Source organism: Passer montanus, unplaced genomic scaffold, assembly GCF_014805655.1.
Source record: "Passer montanus isolate IOZ18808 unplaced genomic scaffold, ASM1480565v1 scaffold72, whole genome shotgun sequence".
In the NCBI taxonomy this organism is placed as follows: domain Eukaryota; kingdom Metazoa; phylum Chordata; class Aves; order Passeriformes; family Passeridae; genus Passer; species Passer montanus.
This window is the reverse complement of record NW_024372370.1, coordinates 2693070-2709313: the sequence shown is the minus strand read 5'-3', so window position 1 is coordinate 2709313 and position 16244 is coordinate 2693070. Positions and strand designations below refer to the sequence as shown.

Sequence of the window (16244 nt, the reverse complement as noted above, 5' to 3'; positions counted from 1 at the left end):
TTGGTTAAAATAATATAAGAGTGTGTTGGCTTTGAAAAGTGAACTAATACTTAGAGAACTATAGTCTTCTGGCCCTTTTAAAATGCATATGCATTTCACTATTTTTTGTTATTTTTACTTTATATATCCACCAAAAAGTTTTCAATTTTATAGCTTAAATAAACAAGGATAAAGGGTTTGAAGTTGTCATTAACTTATGCTTGAGCTTTAGCTAATTCTGCAAAATCTGGTTAGTTCATTTTGCCTTCAAAATTCTAAGATACGTGTCTATCTCAAGGCCTGTAACTATGATTATCACTTCCTCTACATAAATGAATGGCTATAAATATTTATATAACTTTGTCATTTGTTTCTCGGCCATTTTCTATGTAAACAAGCACTGTGCAACTCAGTTGTCCACTTGTCTCATCTTCCTCCATTACCTGTCAGTAGGTTTTGAATTCAGCAGCGCAGTTAAACTAAATTCAACATTAGGACAAATTCCCAAAGAGATCGTGGAAGACCTGTCCTTGGAAGTTTTCAAAACTGAACTGTGCATGGCCCTGAGGAAGCTGGTTGAGATTTCCTGGCTGTCCATGCTCCGAGCAGGGGGTTGGACTGGAGACTTCCCAAGGTCCCTTCCTGCCCAGATCAACATCTGGAACAAATTAGAAATGTAAATAATGATTTCGTTCTGTCAGAATTGTTGGTGGGAAAGACATACTGTCGCTGCTGTAGTTATGGAAGAAACTGGCACATGCTTAATCCTATTTATGGACTGGAGAATGGTGAGGGGAAAAGTTGTAGGCAGAAGGAAAAACTGGAACTTTAGATAGCAGCATTGATAGACTCTATAAGAAACTAGACTCACCATTGTACTCATAAATTACTTTACAGATTCTGTGCTTTATACAAAGTCTGGATGCTGTTACAGCTTTTCCAGGAGGATTGTTAACGGTATTTTATTGCAAAGATATTTTTTAGCTGAGCTACTGGCATAAACTTTGATATATCTGAATTGGTACAAATCTCTTTGGTCACTTTTTTTCTCCTCTCTCACCTTTGTCAGTGCTTGCTTGTACAGGAAGTTTACAGTGAATTTTAAAATATTACAGTAGTTTATCTAAACATTTTCACATCAAGATATGCTTCGAGAGAAATTTCTTGTGACAAAGCGTGTGTTGATATATAGTAACACATTTTAGGGTCACTGTTGTTTGAACACATCAATGTAATAATTTTAAACTATAAAACAACTGGAATCCATAGATTTGTATGATGTGCAAGAAGCTTGCATTGCTTTTAATAGATAGCTGCATTTTTCCTTGCCTTTGTAAAGGCACCTATTCAGTCCCACATCACCAGAACAGGCAGGTTTTATGACCTGGTAGAGTTTTGTACAGAGGAGCAAGAAAGAGGAGAAATCTCTCTGTCAGCGTATGTTTAAAGGTATTGTGAGCCTTTGCAGTTTCTGCTCAAGTTGGTGGTGTTGAAGTGGGGTAACAACCTTGACTTTGACCCCAAAGCTGGTGTTCTTGCTTCAAGGCACACCTAATCCGCCAGCTTTAGTCTTGCTACTGACAGGTTTGATGTTGGCACGGAATCTGCCCTAACGTTCCTAATACTTTGTAAAGAAATCCCAAAGTTTTGTGGTGTTACATAGCTTACTGCTGAGAATAGCTGGGATGCAGGGTGCTTTTTCAGTTGAAGAGCAAGCAAAACTGCTACTGCATGCTTCAAGATGTTCAGATTACCTCCATCACTAGGGATGGAGGACCTCAGAAGTGTTTATGTGCCATAGGCAATAGAGGTTAAAGCTGACAGCTCTTCTTCAGATGGAGAGCAGAGGTACAGAGTTCAAGGGACTTGCTAGAAATTGCACAGGTGGTCTATAACAGGGTGTGAAACTGAACCCACATCTCTTAAATCACATATCAGCATTCCTCTTGCTTGATGCTTAATGTTTTTGCTCTAAGACATTGAGGATAAGATTTAATTGTAAGTGGCTATGTCTGAAAAAAGTTGTCATTTAAAAGAAATTTTTTTGATACTTCAGCATACAAACAAAAGATAGATGGTAACCTCTTTAATTTTAGAATCTTCTATATATTACACATTTGCTAGGTACTGAAAGCCTTTACATATCCAGTCATGCTCATTGTATTAGAATAAACATTAGTATATTAGCATGGATATGGCTTAAAAATATTCAAGTAAGAAAACTAATGTGGTTATTAAGAATAATTTTCAATTATGGATGCAAAGCTTAAATATTGAAATACGAGACCTAATTTTCAGGATGTTGAGTTATTCCTACAGCAATAGCAGTAATTTTTTTAAAAATTAGGTGCTTGGCTTTAATGTCTGGAAATTTTTTGAGCAAGAACTTTTTGTATTTAAGCAACCATAGCATGCCATATAATCTGTTAGTAGTTTTCTTGACAAGCAGACTTCTTTCAATATGAACTGAGTAGAGAGAGAACACCTAGATGAAATTGGTGCAGCTGTGAGAATCTCAGATTGGTAGGACATTCTGATTTTTGAGTTGCTTTTAGAAACAAGGCAGCTAGTCACAATGGAAACACTCAGGTAAAACGTTTGCCTTTTATTTACTTGTGGTTATTGCTTCTTAAGCTAAACCAAGGAACAGAAAATTCCCATTTGAAAATTCCAGTGTTTCTGAGTTGCTAAATGTGCCAAGGATTTCAACAAGATGATGCTGATGCTCAGTGGTTTTAAGATGAGAATTTTGATTGGCATAGAGAGGGAACTCGAGGATTAAAATCTTGTTTGGATATGCTCCCAGCAAACCTGCCGCTAAGAAGGTAGATTTTATATATCCCTTAGAGTCTTTTCATTCTTGATAATAGACTTCAGTGTTAGCTATGAATTTTAATGATATATACTAGGGAGAAGTCTCCTTTTAAGGTGAAAAATAACTTCTTGTTTGTGAAGACTTCAGAGCATCTGAAATGGCAGTAGATGAGAACTGAAACTACTTGTGTGATTGGCTCCTTGTCATCCCCAGCACTCAGAAAACTGTTTTCCTTCACCTGTGCCAGAGCCTTACATTGAGGGGAACAGACAGCATCATGGGGCATAGTTTAAACATTCATGGAGTTCTGCAAGCTTAATGAGAAAATGTCTCCCTAACATCTTAATGATCAGGGATTTTTTTTTTTTAAGCCTTACTTTAGTGACTAGTGAACCCTTAAGACATGTTGATAGACCTTTGAGTTTTCAGATGCTCTTGACATTTTATCTTAAAAAGCTGGAGGAAGAGCCAAAAGTAGGCTCTATGTGTAGTGACTTGCAGAAGTGGGCTGAAAACATGGAAGGAGTTTGTTATTCTAGTTCTCCTATGGAATCTTAGTTGCAGAAAATCCTCTGTTGATAAGAATTTTTCTCTGAAGTGAGTGGAAATGACCTGTAAAGATCACATCATCTCATACAGAGATGATGTGATCGTTCTCATACCATTCTCCCGTTACATCCTGTTGCAGCAGGGATGTGTAAGTTTACTGCATGTCCTTTGAGTATGTGTGTTGGGTTGTACAGTCCATGGTTCTAGTCCCTTGGCAGACAGCATCATGGGGCATAGTTTAAACATTCATGGAGTTCTGCAAGCTTAATGAGAAAATGTCTCCCTAACATCTTAATGATCAGGGATTTTTTTTTTTTAAGCCTTACTTTAGTGACTAGTGAACCCTTAAGACATGTTGATAGACCTTTGAATTTTCAGATGCTCTTGACATTTTATCTTAAAAAGCTGGAGGAAGAGCCAAAAGTAGGCTCTATGTGTAGTGACTTGCAGAAGTGGGCTGAAAACATGGAAGGAGTTTGTTATTCTAGTTCTCCTATGGAATCTTAGTTGCAGAAAATCCTCTGTTGATAAGAATTTTTCTCTGAAGTGAGTGGAAATGACCTGTAAAGATCTTTGGTGTCCTTCATACAGAGATGATGTGATCGTTCTCATACCATTCTCCCATTACATCCTGTTGCAGCAGGGGTGTGTAAGTTTACTGCATGTCCTTTGAGTATGTGTGTTGGGTTGTACAATCCATGGTTCTAGTCCCTTGGAAGGTCTCAGCTGTAAGCTGCCTGGGAATAATGTGTGCAAGTGCTTTGGTTGGAAAGTGCTTATTGTGAGAGCTGGGAAGCAGATATTTATAGTGCTTCTGTATACTGTGGTTGGTTGTTGTTTCTTGGGCTTTTGCTTGGAACTATTTCCTCTAATTTCTTACAAGCACAGCACCAATGATGAGCCAAACTGGCAAGTGAAGCCAGCTCTAACACCCACAGAACTGAATTGGCTTTAAAGTATTTTATTTAAGCTGAGGGCATTATTTCCAGAAAGTTTTGTGTACAAGAACAAAGTTTCTGAAGCCTCCTCAAAAGTGATATGGTGTGGTGTTATTTATTATTCTAATATTATCCTCCCAAGTTGTTTTGCAATTATTATTTAATTTGCTGTCCTATGAGTAAATACAATTATCATGACTTTATATACCTCAATCTATCCATCTGAAGAGTTTGTTTTCCCAAAGGCTATGTAAGGAGTCTGTGTCAAAGCCTAGAATAAAATGTTAGATCCCAGTCCTGCAATTAGGCCATACACTGTTCTTTATAGCAAACTGATTCATGACTCAGACACCTAATTGCAGTAGGACTTCCAATAAACTCTTTAACATCTACTCATTTATAAAAATTATTTTAAGACTGTTTTTTTAGTTGGGAGTTATTGCTTAAGAAATTAAATCACTACACAATATAACTTACAAAACTGAATATTAAATGCAATTAATTAGTAAACCGGAATGACTTGTTTGCAGCAGAATCGTGGGAGTTTTACAGCTGTTCTGTGTGGTTTTGCCTGAGAAGCTGTAACAATTTCCATTAGAGGGAAAAGTGCTCAAACTTTGCAGAAACCTACCTTTGTTCAGATTTGAGTATCTCTCTGGCACATTTATACATGTATACAGGTATTGACACGTCTTTGTTGGTGTCTATTTGCAGGAGTCCATGGAAACATAATTCTGCACAGTGATCCCCAATAGCTGCAGTTTTTAAAGCTACCAAAGCACAAATAATAGGGGTTTGGTAAAAGTGAGGTGTCTCCTCTGTCTGAGTGTCTTAAGGTAGTAATAGCTTCAGAAGTGTGCGTGTATATATAATTTTTTTTTTCCTGTTGCTTTGGTTCAAGTATTGGTAGCTTCAAGAAAGGGTTAAGATGGTTTTCTCCTTGAAAATTCTGTGGTATTGCTTCCTCTCATCCTGGTGTTTGAGAGGCTCAGAACCAGGCAGGGGACACCCGGTGCCTTTTCTTATCCTTCATAGCTGATGTGAGTTTTAGCTATCAAGGATTTTGCATTCAATATCCAAGTAATTATGTGAAAGGTATTAGAAAAATTCTTGATAGTTACACTTGGAATATGTTCTTCCTCTAGAGGAGGAAACTGCTTGTTCAAGTTGGACAGATTTTACTGAAGGCCATCAAAGTTTGCAAGTTGCATTACAAAAGGATGTTTTGTTACATTTAGTGTGAATTTGTAAATAACCTAATACATTTAACTGTCATTTCTGATACTTTATTTTATATTACCCATAACTCTTTTGCTGTGTGTTTTGGCAAGATTCATACTACAAATTCTTTTAAGTCTAAAATGAAGAACAATTTTTAATTGACTTTTTGATATTATTTGCATAATTTTCAACACTAATATATGTATCCCTTAAATTAATTTCCTTTTCTTAAATACTATCAAAAGTGACAGAAATGCATTTAAAAAAAAAGAGAGATGCCCTGTATGTAGAAAGCAATAAAAGAGATTTAGTACTGGAGACTCCTTTTGATTATTCCATGTAGATACCTTTTGTATTTCAGTGGTCCCAGTTTTTATCATATAAAGCTGTAATCATGCCTCTTTCCAAAAACTTCAACAGGACTTAAAAAATGGTCTTTAAGAATACATGGTATTGTCTTGGTTTGTTTTTATTACATAGAATGATTTGGTTCAAAATATTTGGGTCTGATATGAAGCCCAGGGAAAAAACCTTAGAAAAGAGACACCACTTCCAGAATGTCAAATTAGAAAACAGGAACCTGCTTGTACATTTTTCACTACTGATTACTGCAACTCACACACGCACACAGAGCACAGGGGTACTGGGCAATCTCTACCACTCTTTAAAGGAATCAGATCAGTTTATTAGCCTTGGTGTATATTTGGGGGTTTTGTTTTTAAATTCTTGCTGTTTCAATCTTCATTTTTTTAATATTTTCACTGCACATCATCTTTGTTTTTATCTTTATCCAATGACAGTTCTAACCAGAATCTGAGAAGTACCTTGTAAAAGAAGTCAGGTACTGCCCATGTTTTTTGGGGTGTGATTGGAGGTGGAAAAGCTGTGAGGAAAAAGTCTCTGAAGATCATTCTCATACCATTCACCTTGATGCTTTCTAAATGTTCTAAGCTGTTAATCAAAGTGTTCATAGTAATGTAAAGAAATGTGGATTATGTGTGTGCTGTGTGAGATAAGATAAAATATAGAAATATTTATTGCTGTGTGACATATAAGGCTGTGTGGTCAGTGGTGTATAACTGGGCCACATAAAACATTTGATGCTTGTTTACTTATTGTGGCTGTGGTGTCCATCCTCAGGAAAACTGAGAGATGTACTGTGGGCTATTGGTCCCAGGTGTTTATTAAAGATGGGTAACAGGGTGGGTTTTAGCACTGAATTTATCTAGAACTTGGAAATACACTCTGATTGTCTTTTATGGGGCAATGACTGTACCTTGCCACTAGTGGAAACCCTAGATATGATGGCATTTGACTCTGTACTGATGTCTCTCATAGGACTATAAATGTCTGCAGTCCTGCTACTCTTCAGGAGTCGCCACTGCTCAGTATTTGTCATATTGGAGCTGAAGATAATGAGACCATTTAAGCAGGGTGAAGTGCCTTGTTCTTTAATCGTGTTCTGCAAACACATGTAATTGGTCTTGCAAAAATTTGTTCCTGAAGAGGTCTTACCAAGTCAAGCCTTCCCCGGCTACATTTGAGAGTGTTTCTTACAGGCTCTGCTATATTTGCCCCAGAATACATACTGTGCTGCTTTGATACTGACAAAAGTATCAGCACTTCTTATTTTCAGGTGGCCCTCATGCTTTTCATTAGGAATGATCAGTGCTGCTCAAAGCTTTTCAGCCATACTGAGAAAATTGGATTTTCATGCTCCAGAAATGAGCAGAACTGTGCCACTTTCCCCTTGCTAAGGGAACAGGCAGGGGCAGGTGGGCTGCAGCAAAAGGCAAAACTTCTGCCCAGCTCCTGCTGCAGGCTGAGCTGTTCTCACAGATCCTGTGATGGGAGCAGCAGCCTAGATTCAGGGCTTCAGTATAGGTGGTGGGGTTTTAGCCTCTTTTGCTCTGCTAAAAGTATTTGTGAGTTAGATCCTACTGGAGGAAGGATTTGTGAATTCCTGTGTTTGATTTTTGTGGCTGTGTGGAAGGATTATGAGTTGCTGCTTGGACATTGCAAGGTGGCTCTGGTGTTTATTTGTTTTTTCCTTTGTAAAGAACCTATTTTTCTCTTGGGCCACTGAAATTCAACAGGGTGAAAAGCCTGTGAAGAGATTATCTTCTTCCCTTCAAATTTCATTAGAATCATATTATTCCCCCAGATCTGAGAAACTGCCCTTCCCTTGGTGGGCCTGTGCTGCCACACAGCACCTGAGTGGTGGGGGTCCAACATCTGGCTAGTCAAAGCTCTGAGTATCAAGTGGAATGTCCAGATGCAGGCAGAAGTTGCCTCCAGTGAGATCAGCAGCTGTAGTAGGGAAAGTATTGAGCCAGGGATCTCCCCGTACTGATCAGAAAAACAATTGCTCAGGATACTGAGGCAGGAAATTCTGGCAGTGTTGAGAGGTAAAGGGTGCAGAGCTAGCGTGAACTTCAGAGCTTGTAGAGTTTGATTTAGACAAGAGCTAGATTTTCTATAACGTGTTACCAGAATTTAAAACTGGAAAGTGCAAAGCCCTGAGGACTCTGAATGAAGACACACTGTTCATCATCCTATTGGTACTTGGGGAATATGATACACAGAAGTCTGATCTGACTCCCTCTACTCAGCTTAGGTCTGGCAGGACTGATACTGAGCTGGAGCACTTAAGTCCAGCTCATACCAGAGCCAGTCTTCTGCTCAGTATCTGTGGACTGTATTTCCATTATTTGCTGTGTTCTAGGTAGTAGACACTGACTCTTCTATGTAGAAAGAAAAATGGTATTTATTACAGACAGATGTAAGTATATATAAAAATCTAAAATATGTGTCACACAGAATATGTATATATATATATATATAAAATGTGTTTTCTCTGTAAAATTAACTACTCAAAATCTAGGTAGTACAGGGATGTATTCTGCAAGAACAACTTTATTTTTGCTAAGAAGACCTAATGAGAGCTTTGCAGAAACACTTTCTTACACATTTCAGTATTGTAAAGTTATTGGTTGTTTGGGTGAATGAATTATGTGAATAAGGCTATTGACTGTAGGATCTCATTTTAGGTGGTGAAGGTATGTAGTGAATTGGGTAAATGCAACAGGAAAAGCAATACAGAAAATTGTTTCTATCAGTTCCACCTAATAGTTCCTTGATGGTCGTGTGCAAATAAATTAAACTAGGCTTTTCACATCTTTTCTGTCAGCTCATCAGTTCTTTCTGTTCTTCAGTACAAAACATCAGGGTTTCCACTGCTCCATTTCCCAGGTGCTGAGTACTCATAGCATACAGACATTCAGATGTTTAGCTGCCCAGTTTTTGTAGGGTTCCTAAACCTTTTAAGCACTTGAATTTTTCAGTGGAACTGACTGTAAGTCTGCATCAAGTGTGTATATGTTTCCTTATATGTTTCTCAACAATTGGAGCCCAGTTTTTCTAGGGTTCCTAAACCTTTTAAGCACTTGAATTTTTCAGTGGAACTGACTGTAAGTCTGCATCAAGTGTGTATGTTTCCTTATATATTTCTCAACAATTGATGTCACAAAACTCAGAGAGGTGATCTTGTGTTTTAAATCTGGTTCATCTGGCTTTCTCAAGCACCTGCTTTGGATTTCTCAGTTTTACCAGAAGGCAAGCCAGTGGAGAGTGAGAGGAAGTTCGGGGCCTTCAGAAATCAAGAAATTCAGTGAAAGGGGTACCTGATGCTATTTGCACTAAAGGATTTTTTAATGCTGTATAGCAAATACAATAGGGCACATGCATCTGAACAATAAAGATAAGACAGCAATTCAGTGTTTCTTTTTATCTGTTGAATGCCATCCATCTTATGTAATTAAAGACTATGCTATCTTGTGTTTAAATGCAGGAGGACAGATTTCAAGATGCTTGTGTGTATTTTGGTACTTTATTAATGGCAGCTTAGTTCTTGCAAGAGTTCCAACGATATCATTGTGCTAAACACTTATTCATGGAGTAAGAGATGGATTCTGTCTATTCAGATGGTAAATGAAAGCAGGAAAAATGGCAGAAGTGAGGGGAATTCTCTGCAGTTATTGATGACAGCCTGGACTATGGATCAAATTACATTCTCTTAGTAAGCAAAGAGGCATAACAAAGTTTAGAATTTTAGCTACATCTTATGACATAGTTGGACAATTTTTTTATACTAGTCTGGTGATGTAAGAGTTGCTGATGTGGTTTGAGACATTATTGGCCTTTTGTCCTTTTGGACTCTGAGGGAGCCTGCTGTCCCTGCAGCAGGAGCACACAGGGTACCTGTTCCCATGCAGAGTGGGGGCAGACAGGGAAACAGGCTGTTCCCCTCAACCAGATGAGGCAGATGCACCAGCACTGCTCTGCTGCCTTGCCTGGCAGGCAGGGGGGATGGGTGGGAGGGATGAAGAAAGTAGCTTAAGGAAGGTGACATCTTCTGCTGCTGCAGGTGTCAGCTGCGTCTTTTGTCTGCCCACAGTTCAGTCTTACTCCAGCAATTTGACTCAAAGCAATACTACTAAGAAAATACGAAGGAGAAAATCAGGTTTAGTTAAGAAGGTACTATCTTGCTTCTCTTAGGTCTGGTTTGAATGCTGAAAAGTCATGAGTGGTTTTTCTCTCAGTCCTAGTTGCTTTCATGAGAAAACCTGTGTTAAGAGTATTTTGGAAATAGGCCCAGTGTTTTCTTCTCTCTTTTCTTTTCTGTGGCAAATATGTAAATTCAAAACCTGATGAAACAGTTTCATGTCTGAAGAAAGGTTTATGAATGTGAGGATGGAAAAAAAAGGCAGGCATTTCAATTTTGTAAAAAAATTTGGCAAGGATCTTTTCACAAGGAGGTGCAAAGTGAAGAATTCCTTCATAGCAACATGATCTGTTGTGCTGTCCAAGTTGATTATGAAGCAGAACTGTGATAGTATTGCCTGGAACTTAATTGTGACTTTTTTGTCTCTTCGACTTGTTTAACTGGCATAATGAAGTGAATGCTGCAAGGGAGAGATATACATTCTGTATTATCTAATATGTGTTTTTATGTAACAGTACTTATGTGTGTATGCAGTACTTGAAGTGGACTACATTTCCTGAAATTTGGAATAGATTTACTGGACCTTTGGTTTTGTCTCATTTATTTCTATTCAGAGAGTTCCATGTATATTGACCAAAGGTAAACGTTCTCTTGAAAGGGAGAGTGTTGCATTGTTATCCCAAGCAGGAGATACAAAATATCTGTTCAGGGAGAAGGAGGGTGTAATGTTGAAGGGAGGATTTGGTGTCCATCCTGTTCTTACACATGGAGATTGCAAACAGAGAAAATAGTATTATATTCCTCATTTTTGTAGTGTGAAAGTATTCCTGGCATATTTCCTGGAGGGAAGGAAAATTCAGAGGAGGAAGATTTTTGTAGAACTCTGAAAGCTCTGAGGGGAACAAGATATGCAACAAAATGCTAGAATGTGAAATACATATTTTTTAAATGTAAAATTTTAAGATCATTCAAATGTCTCTTAAATTCAGAGGAGGAAGATTTTTGTAGAACTCTGAAAGCTCTGAGGGGAACAAGATGTGCAACAAATTGCTAGAATGTGAAATACACGTTTTTTCAAATGTAACATTTTAAGATCATTCAAATGTCTCTCTCCTGTAGGGCTTGTACTGTTTGCAAATAGATTTTTTTTCTTCTTTTTTTTAACTTGAAGAATGTTGCCATTTTTAAAAAGTAATTATTGTTGTTGTTTTTATTTTTCAACTGTAGGTATGAGAAGGTGCCAGTAATTCTGGTTGGTAATAAAGTGGACCTGGAAAGTGAGAGAGAAGTATCATTGAGTGAAGGCAGAGCCTTAGCTGAAGAATGGGGCTGCCCCTTTATGGAGACCTCTGCTAAAAGTAAAACAATGGTGGATGAGCTCTTTGCGGAAATTGTTAGACAAATGAACTATGCAGCACAGCCAGACAAAGATGATCCATGCTGTTCTGCATGTAATATACAATAGCATTAAAAATGACCTAACCTGGACTTAATTTGAAGAAATTTTGTAAGGTGGTAAAACTGTCTACTTCACTTCCTGGTTTGTGGGTCACTTGAAATACATCTGTAGTGAAGTAGCAACATTAACTCAGAGCTGAGCATTGAAAGTCAATCACTGACTCTGAATATAATTGGGTTAAATGACCACATCTCACCCGTTTTTTCCCTTTGAGCACCTGCAATTTTATGGCACAGTCAGTTGATCTACAGGGTCGTTCCAGTCGAACGTACGTGTGTTGTCATGTCAGACAGCAACAACAGCAACTATTTCCGAAGAGGACAGAATCCTTTTGGAAACGGAGACAAAAGCAGTGGAGAGGATATCTCTGAAGACCTTCCACCACAAGCATAAGCATGAAAAGGAGAGCCAAGTCTTTTGGTGTCTGATTACCACGCTTCAGAATGGACACTATCACATGTGGCTGAGTTTGTTCAGTCAGTTATGTTGATTTCACCAGGACTTCTGACAGTGTTGGAGGAAAAGGCTACCAGAGACCCATACAGTTTGGATTCTTTTCAAAATCAATGCTATTATTTCTACACTTTATCCCACATCTTGAAATAGAAAACATTGTATCAGTGTGTGAAATGAGAGGCAAGATCTGGAAACAAGTGACGGGTGAAGAAACAGTCTGGCATTGGAATGTTTTAAATCTTTCATTTTGCTGCTCGAAAATGGAGGATCGCTTCAGGTTTTGGTCTACAAAAAGCCAAACAAACCCTCTGTTTACAAAGCAGGAAGCATCTTTATTTTCACTTTACTGAACCAGGAGGAAGCAACTGTGATGAAAAAAAAAATTGCTGAGCCTTACTAACAAGGAACACTTTAATAGATTAACTAGTACCATCTTGTAAGGAAAATTAAGCCATGTTTCATCCATATGTTCCCTTCTGCAGAAACCTCGTGGGACAGTATGAACATCCTGCATTTTTAAGTTTGTTAAAGACAACAGTTTTTCTTGCCTTTAAGGGCTACATTCTCTGGTGTGATCCCAAACTAACATTTGAAAATCCAGTTTGCTATTTGATAGCTTTAATGTTGAAAACTTAAATTGAATAACCATGTGAAATCATTTGGTTCAGAGGTGAAATAGTTACGGTTGTAATTCCTTAGGTGAGTGTGGAAATGGCTCTTTAATTGCCTGACACACTATTCAAAGGTTGCCCCAATTATTGGAGTGTTTAATGGTGGGAGCAAATATTTTATTTGGAAAGGATGCTCGAGCTCTGACTTGCTAGTTTCATAGCAGTGAAGTATTTATCATTTGCATGACTAATGGCACAGAAATACCTATTTCAAAGTCTTACAATCAAAGTATAGAAAAGTTTTCAATCGCAATGTTTAGATTTTAAATGCTGGAGAGATTGTCTTGAGCTGGATCTTTTATAGGTAAAATTGGCCATAAAAATACAGTCACTGAGCCTGTGGTCTAAATAACACCATGCGTTTATTAGTTTTTAAATCTTGTGCAGTAACAGTGTAGTTCCTTGTGTTTAAATGAGTGAAAATAGGGGTGCTGGGCTGTGTGTGTGTGTGTGTTGAGTGTGTATGTGTGTGTGTATATGGCCCTTAGAAATGCTGTAATTGGAGTTAGGTTCGAGAGTTTTGCCTCCATCTGCAGAACTTCCTAAAAGCGCTCTCATCTGCCACAAAGGACACGGAGTAGAAAACACTTTGCAGATTTCCATACATAAATATCCTTAACATTTGAATTATAGTTCACTGGATGATAACTAAAGAAAATCATATTCACGGAAGAGAACTGGCCAACTCTGCCCTTAATCTTTCAAGACCTTTCCACAACCGGTGTGACAAAGGGCATTAGATGTCACAGAGCATTAAGCCTTACTAGAACGTAAATGTAGCCCATTTCCCATCTACTTTGCAGAGCTTTTGTTACTGTACTTTGTTCTCTTAGGGAGATAGGCACACCGTTTATTTCTGGCATCTGAATGCCCATTTTGGGTGCTCTGAATCGCCCTCCTAGAGGCACCTACCTCTTTCCATTGACTGTATAGCAAACTTAGGCTTTTAACTTTAGTCCTTCAAGTCACAGAACTCACATGCCTAAACTAGATGGTATGAATGTTCTCTTACCACCCCCTTGCCTGCCCATTGTGTCAGCTGCCATGCTTAAACAAGATGTGAGATGTTTGATTAATGATATTTCAGGGTTTCAAATATCTAGATTGGGAAATGGTTAATCAAGCAGCACAATCCATCCACAAAACAGCTTGTTAGTGTGAGATCCACTGCGTAAGCACTCAAAAAAGAAAACCCACAAAAAAACAAACAAAAGCCAAATTTCAAACTGAGTTGGAAGTGCATGTTATGTGAGATTATTTACAGAGATGTTAAAAATCTTACCTGACAGATTGTTCATCAGCCAAGAAAATGGCATGAAGTAGAGTATGAACAGCCTAACATGAAGTTCATGATATAAAGCAGATGGGCTTTAAATATAGGGAAAATTGCACAGTAAATTTGTAACAAATATTAAAGAAAATATCTCCCAGTTTTGTTTCTTCATTACACTCTTACATTTTCAAAAGCATAGGCCATATGTAAGCTACCATGCAACTTGGCTGGGGGAGCAAAGTGTAAGTGTTGTTTTTTATTGTATAGTTCTGAGGAAGTAGTTATGCACTATTTGTATTTCCACTAATGTGAAGATAGTGGAGCTTGAATCAATGACAGTTGCACTCGACAGATTTTTCAAGTTATAGGGTTAGCAGAAAAGGCAGTAGGTGAGCCACACAGCAGCTGTCTGGCCACCCTGCAGGAATCACTGGTCTTGGGTCACTGTTTCATTTGTACCCTGATAGGATTACCAATTATAGTATTTGAAAGTTTCTTGTAACATGCCTTAAAATATTATGATTTGTTCCAAAGACCCACTTTTCCTTTGGCTGTTCTTGTAGAGCTTTGTACTTTTCTACAAAGGCAGCATTTCTCCAGTTTTGTTGGTTTTTTTAAAAAAAGTTGCAACTTTTATTCTTTTAAGCTATGATAGTGAGAGCAACTGTTTCCTCTTTCCCTTAAAAATACACACAAAAGTGATTCAAAGCAAACAAACCAGAATCAGATCAAGAGTGTTAAATACAACTTGCATTGGATTTTGTTTGATTTTTTTCTGTTGTGCCCATCCCCCTGCCCACCCCTTCAGAGCATCAAGAAAAGAAATTTGGTGACATTTTCTGTTCTGATTCTAGCCTCTCCCTAACCCCAGTGCTACAGTTGCCATTACTTTTCTGTGGGAAAACTACTGGTATTTGCTTTCCTGTATAGAATGTTACCTAAAGATGTCAGCCATTTGGTTGGGGGGTTTTGTGCATGTTTGTTTTTAATTTTTTTTTAATTTTTTTTTACCAGTGTGCCATCAAAGCACTGGTTAGGCTTTAATTGTGAAACTCCGCAACAAAAGCAAATGTTTGACAACTGCAGGAGGCTTTTATCTGCATTGTTGTGCATCTGTTAATTCTTGATCAGGGTTTGAAGAAAGACTGAAGTGGGTTCTGGAGTCAGACTTAACGCTGTTGATTTGGAGTTTCCTAGGGGTGAATTAATGTATTTCACAGTTAATTGTTGAGCTCTAATACAACTGGCAACTTAAAATGGGGCAACAGTTTGTTTTGTAACAATGTCAGTTGTTTAAACCTTGATGTTTCAAATAAAACAAGAATTGTACATAGAACTCAATGCAAACTCAGCAGTTGTATTTGGAGTTAAATTATTTTAACAAATAAATTTATTTAATGAAATCTTCCTTGTATTTTCTGTATTGTCCATTTTGATTTGATTAAAAACTTCATCCAGAGCTGATGAGGGTGCCCAGTAATTGGAAACAACATTGTCAACTATATTCAGTTCAGGAAAGTATTTCCTGCCAAAATGCTCCTCTGGTACAAATTAATTAGCAATAAGTAAAAATCAGTTATAATTTATTTTTGACGAATGGATGGATGTTGTGATCTGAGTTATGAGCTTGATAAAGAACAATAGCAATGGAAGGGGGTTTTCTCTTCACTTTTCTTAGTGGGGTACACACTGGCAATCAGTAATACTCAGTATTTGATAAGATACAGCTCTTGCTATGGAAGAGAAAATAGTGTTTATTTAAATATATAATGAAATGTTCACTATATCAAAAAAACAAAAACTTGTTCAATATATGATATAGTTAATATGCAGAACTACTTTTATAGCACTGAGACTGCAAAGGGTTAAAGAAAGATTGTTATATCAGCTGTTCAATTGATGAGTGTTTTGAAGGCTTTCAGCACCACAAAAAAGGAGTTAGTGTTAAAAGAACTTCAAATACAATTAGTGTTGCAGAGATTTATAAATGAACAGTTGAGCTAATGCTAACAGGATTATTCTAGCTAATTGGCACTGATCAGCAGTTACATTTTAGTCATGCCAGTATCACTAAAATACCCTATTTTCAGTAATGATGGGTGCTTGGTAGTCTCTTGTTTTCATGTCATGCATGCCCTAAGGAGCAAGAAACCTGAGGCTGGCACATCTTAAATGCTTTTAGTTCTATGGATCATATAGAAGGCTGACACATGCTGCTAATTGCATGTTTTTGATTTGCCCATTCATTCTGTAAATCGGTTCCAAGGGAACTTTTGCTGATGGGTTCTTCCAGTCCCATTAGCTTAGTAATATCCTTCTGTTTTGCCCAAGAAGATACCTAGAGAGAGACAACACAAATTCACTGGGCTGTTCTGAACA

At 37.7% G+C, this 16244-nt stretch overlaps 1 protein-coding gene across 1 annotated transcript in view; it reads left to right on the top strand.

Moving 5' to 3' along the window:
- The window catches only part of RAP2A (RAP2A, member of RAS oncogene family), a 31567-nt gene extending 16299 nt beyond the window's left edge, over nucleotides 1-15268 (top strand). Inside the window, exon 2 of the mRNA XM_039730418.1 lies at nucleotides 11234-15268. Within this exon, the coding sequence (XP_039586352.1) occupies nucleotides 11234-11471 (238 nt within the window). The 3' untranslated portion in view covers nucleotides 11472-15268. The remainder of the gene's footprint in view (nucleotides 1-11233) is intronic.
- Nucleotides 15269-16244: the final 976 nt, after the last annotated feature.